This window comes from Amphiura filiformis, chromosome 12 (genome assembly GCF_039555335.1).
Source record: "Amphiura filiformis chromosome 12, Afil_fr2py, whole genome shotgun sequence".
Classification (NCBI taxonomy): domain Eukaryota; kingdom Metazoa; phylum Echinodermata; class Ophiuroidea; order Amphilepidida; family Amphiuridae; genus Amphiura; species Amphiura filiformis.
In genome coordinates, this window is record NC_092639.1 from 22958710 (window position 1) to 22970866 (window position 12157).

Consider the following 12157-nt stretch of genomic DNA (forward strand, 5'->3'; position numbering starts at 1 on the left):
GAAGATATAATCGCAACTTCAATATAGGCCTACCACGTGACAAGCAAAAGCAGAAAACGTACCATATTTTGGAATTTTATTTGCCTAAAAACATTAATGTGTATTAATAGCGCTCAATTGTTGTTAATCCGACAATAAACATGATAAATGCGCGTCTATATGGACAATACATTATATCGATTTTGACATGTGCTCGCACGGTGTCAGTACATTTCCATGGTCAGTAAAATACTATAGAGGAACATACTATTTTTCTTGTATACACGTTCGATGTTTTTATCAATTACATAAAAAATCCATTTTAGACCCCAAATGTTTTTCAGGAAATAAAAGATTAGATTACCATAAAAACGAAACGGTAATCTTTTGCCGGGTCTAATGTTATTTATACATAGAACTTTCAACGTTTTTTCTATCCTTATTCTTGCTCAATTAAACAAATATTTTGGCGTATATAAAATTGAAATAAAATTCTCTGCCTCATAAACGACATCAAATGTGCCACAATTGGGTATCACGAATCGTTATATATGACGTGCAGTTAATATTCATATTTTCTTTTATACAGAGGATGCTTCAGTTTTGACAGGAAAAATATTTTCTTGAAAACCCTCTCACTCGGTTATTTCAAAACGGTAACCACGCTTCCCTAGAATGTGCAATATTTTAGCATTAACATTTTTCTTATTCTAACAGCAAGCGTTTCTAGAATGCAGTATGGCGAAATGTGGTGTATTGAAACTCCATCGGTATTAGGGCGTAGGCGTAGTTCATTGAACTTACCGGATTGTTATTCCACAGTACTTTGATAATACAGATAATACGTACTAATGGGTCGAGGCGATTGCATTGAAAAACTAATAAATTATTCATAACAGTTACGTAATCAGTCGATAGTGCGGACACTCTTTACTTGCAAACCATCAAAATTCAAAAATCTTTTGTGTTGGAAAAAAACCACGTGCAGAAAAGAGTTGTATTAGCAATAACAAAGTTATGTGCAAAAAGATTTGTCTTTGGCATGTCGCTTTTTTTAAATATCACCAAAAATATCAAATTTGGGAAAAACGCCCCTTCCTAAATAAATATATATTAGCACTCGGCGGCCCAGGCACTACTTGTCGCTGTGATTTGGGGTAACTCGTTGCTTCCCTTCTCAAGATACCTGTACTTCAAGGTCGCTCATACCCCATACCTTAAAATCAGATCAATTAGACCGCGATCACAAATCATTATAACGATCATTTATAATAATCATTTATAACGATGTACAGCTAATATTCATATATATTCTGTTATACATAGGATGCTTCAGTTTTTACACAAAAATTATTCCATTAAAACCCTCCCACTCGGCTAATTCTAAAAGGTAAAAAGCAATAAAATGGATTTTATTCTAAGACCACTTTTAGGCTGCGTTCACATAGAAGTATACTATTCGGGTATACGGTGCACGTTTTGCAGGTTCACGCGTATAGCTTAAATCGAGCAAGGCAATGTCATAGTACCGGGTCACATAAGGCTACGATCGCATAGAAGTATACTATTCGGGTATACGATGCACGTTTTGCAGGTGCACGCGTATAGTTTAAATCGAGCAAGGTAATTTCATAGTACCGGGTCACATAAGAGCTATTCGAAAAGGCCGTATACCTGCGTTTAGTATAGTATAGTGGGAATCGCGCGTGTTCGATTTTAGTGCAGCGTATACCGTCCAAATTTTAAAAACCTAAACCATATGTGGGTAAATTATTTTTTTTAATAGATGCACTATCTAATTCTGCACATTATGACACCTCATTAAATGTGACCTCAAGAAGTACTAGTTAGGCCTACAAGCATTTGATAAGACGAAGAAAATGGGTAAACTGACATACTCGCTGTTCGCTATACGAAATACGCTCATTCGATCAGGCTGAGTTCACATAGTATACTCCTATATGAACTCAGTCTGATAGAATGAGCGTATTTCGTATAGCGAATACCGTATACCGTATACTTCTATGTGAACTCAGCCTTAGAAACCATTTCATTTTGGTGTATACTGCTGTGCTTGGGACTCCAGCCTTGAATGAGTGACTATCGTGTGCAAATTCGAAGCTATAATTCTTGATGATCAAGCTACCTTATCCGATTAATCAAAAGACGTACAAAATCAGTCTTGCAAGGACAAATCTAACGACCTGCTACTTCTGTGTATTGTCCGTATGTTAGGGTTAACTTCAACATATTGTTGTTACCGTCCTTGTACCAAAATTATATACGCATTAGTAACTTTCATTCAGTTAGATTGGTCAAAACAAAATTAATGTTATATAAGTATTGAAATTTGTCGCTGTGTAAACTTCATTTTAGCGTCTGATAGCCTCTGATAGATATGGCTGAAAACAAGTGTGGATGCGGTCCCTGTAAGCCGTCATGGCTTCAAAAACTAGCCAATCCAAAGGTGAGTGAAGTATTTCATTTCATTTTTTATTTCATTTTATCAAAGTTATATTTATTGTACATCCAAAAGTAAATACAACACATGGGATCTGCATGAGCAACCCGGTCTGTTGGGCAGCTGATAGCACCAACCCCGTGGGCGTGGCGAAACTACAGTAAAACAGAATAAGAACAAAACACGACTAAAAACAAAACCAACCAAATTTAGCACCTTTAGATGCCATATTTGGGCAACTTTGCACACTTTTGTATAACTTTGGTAATTTTTGCAGTTTTTCGCCAAGTTTGGACATTTTCCTACCCGGCGGTGCGTTCAATACAAATAAAAAGTAATACATATACATATAGAGATAGAAATAAAATATATAACATAACTAAAACTAATATTTAAGAAAATACGAGGTATTGTTGGTCGAAGCAGCCATAAATCGATTTTCATTATCTGAATCAATATATTATTGAAAAATAACACTTTGGTGTTTTGCAAAAGTTCATTCTACAAATCATATACTTATAAAAACCTGCTTAATTTATTGTTGATATACGTTTTACAAGAGCGTCGTTGTTTCAGCCCTCTTTACAACATAACTCAAGAACCACAGGACCTACAAAAGTATATCTGTGATATTTGAATTCTTCTACACGCTCGCTACGAATTGAGCAATGCAATTTTTGCTAAAGCTCACTACCATTCGCAAGATGCTGCGAACTACTTTTTTTGGCTGCTTCGACCAACAATACATACCCTTAAAACACAGTAGTATGAGATGAATCAATAATACTATTACGTAAAAACCAAGCCACGCTTCAGATAACTTTTACAAAAGGTGTCGAAAAAGGTACGGATATTGTCGGTGTCCTGACGACAATCGTATACACCAATCCGAGAAGCGTTTACTGTATTTGGCCCTCTATCGACGGCAACACAGATGTACCAGATCGGGCGTTTTAATTCGTAATTCAATACTCATGATTGTGTATTGAATATCACTGTTGTGTACAATTCCCGGGTACAATACTATATAGCACAAAATAAATAATGGATGGAACCCCCGACCTCAGGACACCGCAGTTTTACATCAGGGACACCGCAGTAATGGCGAAGTCGGATAGGTGTATATAAGCTCATATTACCTGGGTTAGCATCAGTTTCATTTTCAAGTCACCTGTAATAAACATAATCCATGTCATCTAACTTATTCATAATTAAACAGCTTTCCAGTTTTGAAAATTCATCAATTCGGATTGCATTAAGACATGTACATGTACATGTAAAAGGAAAGTGGTAAACATCTTCAATATCGTTTTACATAATGAACAGAGACCAGTGGCATCTAACTTCTTATCACATTTACAATTGCGACTGTTAAGTGAAAGTGTGTCGGATCTAATTTTAAATTTTAAATTTTAAATTGACACCGTAAAAATCAACTTTATTTAGCAGGTGTGATTTAATGTGATGGGATGATTTCAAAGTTACGTAATGGCTTAAAGAGGATTTATAATTTGCTTGGTCCATTAATTTAGTAAAATCAATATCTTTTATTCTTTAAAAAAAAAATGGTCGCCTATTTAATTTGAGTTGGTTCATTTATGTTTAAGACATGATTCATATTACATAAACTTAGGGTACTTTTGATATGGTCTAACCATTTCCATTTGACTTTATGAGTGTTGTTGGTAATAAACATGGTACTAAAAGCAAGTTTAACCAGAGAAGATCCAAAGTGAGTAATCATGCCAAATATTTGATTCTAGTACAGACACTTTTATCATCTGTAAAGTCAGTTCTGCTTGGTTACACAGACATTATCCATAATCTGGTAGGTGCTTCATATATGCTAATGAGGAATATAGATTCATTCCGTTGTTGAGTACCAGTGTTACATGTGTGTTAGAGCGTGACATTGTATTCATAATCCTCATTAGCAGATTTGGGACTTCTATATGAAGCAACAACCCGTAATAATCTGCATGACTATAAGTTGTCTAAGGCTGCGATCACATAGAAGTATACGGTATACGGTATACGGTATTCGCTATACGAAATACGCTCATTCGATCAGGCCATGGAAATAGTAGATCTACTATTTCCATGATCAGGCTGAGTTCATATAGGAGTATACTATGTGAACTCAGCCTGATCGAATGAACGCATTTCGTATAGCGAATAGCCAGTATAGGTCAGTTTACCAATTTTCTTCGTCTAATCAAATGCTTGTAACTTTACTTCTTGAGGTCACATTGCATTCAACGAGGTGTCATAATGTGCAGAATTAGATTGAATTGAAAATGAATTTACCCACATATGGTTTAGTTTTAAAATTAGGACGGTATACGCTGCACTAAAATCGAACACGCAGTAAAATCTAACAACTTTGCCACTAAAGCTGAGTTCACATAGAAGTATACGGTATACGGTATTCGCTATACGAAATACGCTCATTCGATCGAGTCCCCTTAAGTGCAGATGTCTTCCTCATTGTGCGTTTGGGGGCCTCAAATCCGGCCCTGGGGCGGGCCCCTGGGTCCCTCCGGTTCCGGAGCCACTGAAAATGAATAGGCCTACAAAGGAGCTATTGGAACTTACCATTTTCTACGTAATGTACACCCACAAATTGCAGTGCCACATCCGAACAGGACGGAATACGCTGCACGAAAATCGAACACGTACGATTCCCATTATATTACTATACTATACGCTGGTATACGGCCTTTTCGAATAGTGCCCTCTGATGTGACCCGGTAGTATGAAATTACGTTGTTCGATATCAGCTATACGCGTGCACCTGCAAAACGTGCACCGTATAGCCGAATACAGTTAGCAGCCTGGACAACCGATTCTTTTGTTCTGCAAGACTCACTCAGTCATTTAATGAGGCAATACAAACGATCGAATTTGGTGTTGAAATGAGCTAAATTTTGAGTTACAACTTTTCAATGTAAAATTTATTTTCTCGGCCAAATAAAAGCAATCATTTTCATTTTTTCAGTAAATGTCAGGTCAAATTGTAGTGCTTGATACTGTATTTTTTTCAAATCCTAGTGATAAACTTAGGCGTGAAATTCAGTCATTTCGTGTAAGATTTTCGATTTTGATAGGCTTAAACTCTGCCCGCGAGCCTTTTTTTGGATCAACCTTTTAGCTTTTCAAAGTAATTCGCTACTTGCACGGTTCCGCCATTATGCACTATGTGCGGGAGAGCCTCGAACTGGCAGCATACATGAATGGGAATTGAACTAGTCATAACGTTCTGTGTAAGGTTACATAATTCTTCCTTTCATGTATGCTGCCAGTTCGAGGCTCTCCCCGCCCATAGTGCATAATGGCGGAACCGTGCAAGTAGCGAATATAGTTCGCTAATGAAGGATTTTTCCCAACTTTCTAACGCACATCACCGTGAGCGATATATCATTGTTTTGTCAGAATTTCCGTTTTGATTTCATCATTTTTTATTCCCGCCTGAAAAATTTCAAAATCAACGCGTGAAATCTAAAGCTAATACTAGCATTGTGAATCGATATCCCTGGGTTTAATAGGAATACCGGCATGGGTACAGTGTTGCCAGAACTTCAATATAGCAACGAAATTCCCAGACCTAATAGCGCTCCTACTGATCACAGCCGCGTAGCTGGGATTTTTTCCAAGGGGGGGGGGGGGTAAGCCTGTATGGGGCGGTGGCCCAAATCCACCAAATTTCCCTGCACTTGGGGGGAGGGGGCGGGGGCCCAAATAGACAATTTTTGCCAGGCTTATTGAATATAATCGTATGGTATTGCATATCGTATGGATTCTCCATCTCTCTTCCCCTCTTCTCCCTCTGTCAGGCGGGCTGTCAGGTTTTTGTTTTTTAACAAAAACCTGTTCAAGCAATTATTTAAAATTGCTTACCTAAAAACAGAATAACTTGGATGTTAATACTTGACGTAGTGTTTCAATTGTCACGAAGGTGACTGGGTATGGTGCCTTTTGTTTGTGTTTGTTTGAAACTGCTTTTGGAAACCCACCGAAAGTCATAGGCCCTAATGAAGCAGCCAAAACAATACCAGGTTAAACATGGAAGTTTATAAAAACCTATTAAATAAAAAAAAAAAAAAAAAAACATTTGTGGCAACAATAAGCCTTGCATTGGAAGTCATGGTTAAAGTGTGTTGAGTACCACCCCAAAGTTTCCCTACATACACCCCCACTACCCACCTCACACACCTCTGCACCCACCCCACCCCATAGGCCTACATGCACATGATATTACATAATAATATAGGCCTATAGCATAGCTATACATTTAGGTATACGCCTACATGTCAAATTAAAAACAAACCCGAACACAAGTCTGAAGGGTGTCATGAAAATGGCAACCCGCGATGGGGGGGGGGGGGGGGGGTGGGGGTAGGTCATACAAAATTCACCTGGAGATAGGAGGGACAGAAGATTATAATATATAGACCCACACGATGTGCGTTACAGAGGTGGGAAATATCTTTCTTTAGCAAACTATATTAGTTTGAGACGCTAATAAACCAATTCCGTATAATAACACGCTAATTTTTCTAGGTTTGGACCGTGGATTTTCCCATGGACCTCAAGCGTGCGTCTCTTTTAAGAGAAAATACGGACTAACCTAGGTAAACAAACAAACAGACAGACAAAATGATTTTCATAATCATGGAATCCATATAAATTGAAATTGCAGGCTATCACGGGAGCATATTTTTAAAATTCACCTCATTTACCAGAAAACCCAATTAGGGATTTGGGCTACTAAATCGCTGGTCGGGCAATATGCTTTTCAATGGGAAATTGCCCTGGATGACAACAATGAAAATATCGACTATTTCTGCTGGTTGCTCACGAGATAAAAGTACTGAGTTTGACATTTTCGGAGCATGAAGGGAAAAGGGTAAAATAAAAACGCAAATTCTGACAAAACTATAATATATAGACCCACACGATGTGCTTTACAGAGGTGGGAAATATCTTTCTTTAGCAAACTATATTAGTTTGAGACGCTAAAAAACAATTCCGTAAAAAGCTCGCAGGCGAACTCAAGGCCTATAAAAATCAAAAATATAACACTAAAAGACACAATTTGATGCTTGATTTTAACACCAGGATTAAAAAAAAAAATATATCCAAGCACCAAGTTTTTAACTGACATTACTGAAGAAAAAAAAAAATATTGCTTTATATTAGACCGAGAAAATTAATTTCATATCAAAAAGGTGTATCTCTCAATTGTGCTGATTTTAACATGTATCGATCGACTTTTAGCGCGACTAAGCATTTCTAAAGATTCGGTTGTCCAGGTGGCTGACTGAATAGTATACTTCTATGTGATCGCAGCCTAAGTATACGGTATACGGTATTCGCTATTCGCTATACGATACGCTCATTCGATCAGGCTGAGTTCACATAGCATACTCCTAAAGTAAACTCAGCCTGATCGAATGAGCGTATTTCGTATAGCGAATTAGTGCCCTCTTGCTCGATTCAAGCTATACGCGTGCACCTGCAAAACGTGCACCGTATACACGAATAGTATACTTCTATGTGATCGCAGCCTAAGCGCGCTTTTCCAAGCGCAACAAAAATGTCCTACCTTATTTAGTATAGCTTCCAGTTTTCGGCTAGACCATATTTTCCAGTTTTCGGCTAGACCATATTTGAGGGTAATTCCTATTTTAAGCAATGTATGCATCTTGAGATGAAAATAATGAACAGTTTGTTATTAACATTGTGTATACTTAAAAATACAAAAACTTTGCATAGGACTTATTTGATTTTAACTTATGACCCAATTAATATGACTTGAACCAACGAGTGCTCATCCAATCGAAGTCGACAACCTATGGAAAAGGCTATTCTGAACATGTATCGGCTTGGTTGTGCAAAATACATGATACCCAGTAAATCTGTACTATCTACAAACATTAGATATTGATTATGTAATTTGTACAAAAAATCACAATTTAATCAAATAACTTTGGGGTAATTTCAATATGATGGCTGTAGAACTTTTTGAATGACCCTCGTAGAGGGTAGTTTTAAAGTCATCGGAGGTCAAGGTCGAAGGTCGTGGATTTCAAACTTTGTCCGATCCAGCTCAAAGGTCATTATGGAGGGGTCAAATTTCAAACTTTGTCCGATCGGACACTAGAAACGTGTTGATATGTAAATTTTAAAGGGCAACCATTCAGACCAGCTTCGAAACCCTTTTTAGCTTGGCTTCCAAGCTAAGCTCTATTCGTTTCCCGCCTTTGAACCGAAGTAGAAAGAAGTAGGAGACTTCTTAACATACATTTGCTTCGTCCTGAGTAAAACGATTGGCAGGACAATGCTTAATATTTAAGCGGTGGATTTGCAGACTAAAAATAGCCTGACACCCATGATATAATTCATTTAGCTACATTCAGCAGTTAATTCTTTGACTTGACCTATTGATGAAATAGTAACCTCATTTCCCGGGCCTCATTTTCCTAAAGCTGTGCTCAGTGGTGATTGTTTTTTGACCTAGGGATGATGAATTTCATTGAGTGTTGACAGGTTCACAGTATATCTGGAATTTGCTTTAGTTTCCAAGACGGTGTGAAAGAATAATGTTTGTGGTTATTGAACTTTCGCATGACAGTATAAGAGAGTGTAGTCTATACATGTGTGTTACTTCCATGGTCTATGGTACTATTAAGGGGGTACTACACCCCTGGCCAATTTTGTGCCTATTTTTGCACTTTTCTCAACAATTATGGCGCATTGGTGACAAGTAAGACATGTATATTATAGGGGCAATGACTACAACTACTGCACTGGAAATTTTATTTCAGCACAGACAACAGTTGTGGAGTTACAGTCAAAAATGAGGGTCAACCGAGGTCAAATGTCATTACGAAGGGGTCAAATTGCAAACTTTGTCCGATCGGACACTAGAAACGTGTTGATATGTAAATTTTAAAGGGCAACCATTCAGACCAGCGTATTAGTTGTCATCAGTGCTTCGAAACCCTTTTTAGCTTGGCTTCCAAGCTAAGCTCTATTCGTTTCCCGCCTTTGAACCGAAGTAGAAAGAAGTAGGAGACTTCTTAACATAGGCCTACATTTGCTTCGTCCTGAGTAAAACGATTGGCAGGACAATGCTTAATATTTAAGCGGTGGATTTGCAGACTAAAAATAGCCTGACACCCATGATATAATTCATTTAGCTATATTCAGCAGTTAATTCTTTGACTTGACCTATTGATGAAATAGTAACCTCATTTCCCGGGCCTCATTTCCCTAAAGCTGTGTTCAGTGGTGATTGTTTTTTGACCTAGGGATGATGAATTTCATTGAGTGTTGACAGGTTCACAGTATATCTGGAATTTGCTTTAGTTTCCAAGACGGTGTGAAAGAATACTGTTTGTGGTTATTGAACTTTCGCATGACAGTATAAGAGAGTGTAGTCTATACATGTGTGTTACTTCCATGGTCTATGGTACTATTAAGGGGGTACTACACCCCTGGCCAATTTTGTGCCTATTTTTGCACTTTTCTCAAAAATTATAGCGCATTGGTGACCAGTAAGACATGTATTTTATAGGGGCAATGACTACAACTACTGCACTGGAAATTCAGCACTGACAACAGTTGTGGAGTTACAGTCAAAAATGAGGGAAAACCAATTTTTTTTTTGATCAATACTTGCCTTGAGTTGCTGAATTTTCAGTGCAGCCACCAATACGCTATAATTTTTGAGAAAAATGCAAAAATAGGCACAAAATTGGCCAGGGGTGTAGTACCCCCTTAAACTCTTGATTATGCTATGTGGACGCTTGGGAGAATGGATAGCTTTATCATGTTAATATTGATAGGTGGGTATTTAGGTGATGGGTTGGTAGTAGATTGTATAGGTATAGGTAATATCATAGGTAGGTTTATAGGTAGCCTATTATAATAGGTAGGAAAGTAAGAAAACAATGTAGGCCTAGGTCCCCTATAGGTTAGGTACGCCTAGGTGGTAGTTGGAGCAGGTGTGTAAAGGGACAGTGCTGACTTGGATCAGATCGTTTCATATAACTTATAGGTCTACTGTAATGTGAGTTTCTGTAGTGTAGTACGGTATGTTCTTTGTATAATTATATATATATATAGTTTTTAATATATTTCCTCAAATTTGGTTATTCAAGGCCAATCTCTCCCTTTTAAAGGGATCTTTATTACTAAGGTATTCGGCGCGCGCGACGATGTGTCGCTTTTCAAACGCGTCCTGAATTAAATTGATGACAAGCACCCTATGCGGCCCATACACGATCAATTTGATTGATCAATATCAAATACCCTAGATACAAGAGTGGATACAAAATCTGCCATTGTGCACTGTGTACATGAACAATAATAGTGATTTTATTGTACAACCATCAATAAAATCAACCTAGGTTAGATCTTTTCGATACTATTGAAGAGAAATATTATTTTGTATCCAGTCCTGCACGTAGGGTCCCCAAGATTGATCAATCAAATTGATCGTGTATGGGCTGCATAGGGCTTACAATAAGCAGAATCATAAGATGCCATTAACTTCAAACTCACCCATTAGTGAGGTGGAACCTTGGGTAAAGTCACAGCCCATGACATTTCAAATTTAAATTTATCTCTCTCTCTCTCTCTCTTATTTCCAGCTGTTTGTGTTGAACATCACCATCATCAGACTGTTTATCAGTAGTACGTACATAAATGCTGCCTTGACAATCCTTGAACGTCAATTCAAGTTGTCGAGTACTGAATCGGGAGCTTTAGCGAGTGTGAATGATGTGGCAATAATATGTGTGGTCATTTTTGCTTCTTATTTTGGCCACAAATCTCACCGACCTCGATGGATTGCAGTGGGCTGTATTGCAACCGGTAAGAGAAGTGTGTCAGGGATCTAGAGGAAGGGATAAGCATCCTAGTCTGCTGCCCTCATTCGAAATATGTATCCTAGGTCTAGACAATAGGCGGATTAGCGGCCATTTTGTCTTCGACATGAATTTATTCACGTGTCCTTATACTTCAGTACACAAATATATAAGTTAACAGGTTTACAATATTAAAATTATATTTTGAATATACAATATATTTTGTAGTAAATGGATCAAATGACGGTGATTGTTCAGATATATGCTTGATAAAATTAAACTGTCTGACCAGCTAGTATTCTCCTCCGCCGTCAGTGTGATTCCAGACACTCCACGTACCGTGTTGCGAAGGTGGAGGAGACTAAAGCTGTATTGACGAACACGCATGCGTTAAAAATATGTAGCCTAAGTCGAACAATAGCGTGACGTAGTTTCCGGCATTGTTCCTATGCACTTTCACCCTCCTGAGTGTGTGCACGGGTATGGGTCAATATTATGGATGTTCTGTGTTAAAGGGAGGAGTGTGGCTTCAATCAAGGAAACTATAAATGTTGGTACACTTTCAACGCATGAACGTCATTTGCATCCTCTTCCTTCCAATTCATTGTTGAGCAGTGGCGTAGCGACGGGGGCAAAAGGGGCATGTGCCCTGGGCGCCACCCTTAGGGTGCGCCGAATTGACCAGTTTAGCATCGATTCTGCGCCCCCTCTTAGCGATGAAAGTCAAACTTTTCGCACGTTTTGTGGGCATTTCACCTCACATTTCAGCACATAATTATTTGAACGATCAATTTAAGACCGATATTCAACTTTATTATAACTAAAATTAATGACTTGTAATAGG

General features: G+C 38.0%; 1 protein-coding gene across 1 annotated transcript in view; it reads left to right on the forward strand.

The window, feature by feature from the left end:
* Positions 1 to 2192: 2192 nt before the first annotated feature.
* The window catches only part of LOC140166713 (solute carrier organic anion transporter family member 2A1-like), a 45267-nt gene continuing 35302 nt past the window's right edge, over positions 2193 to 12157 (forward strand). Inside the window, exons 1-2 of the mRNA XM_072190213.1 lie at positions 2193 to 2446; positions 11098 to 11320. Coding sequence (XP_072046314.1) covers positions 2378 to 2446; positions 11098 to 11320 — 292 coding nt within the window. The 5' untranslated portion in view covers positions 2193 to 2377. The remainder of the gene's footprint in view (positions 2447 to 11097; positions 11321 to 12157) is intronic.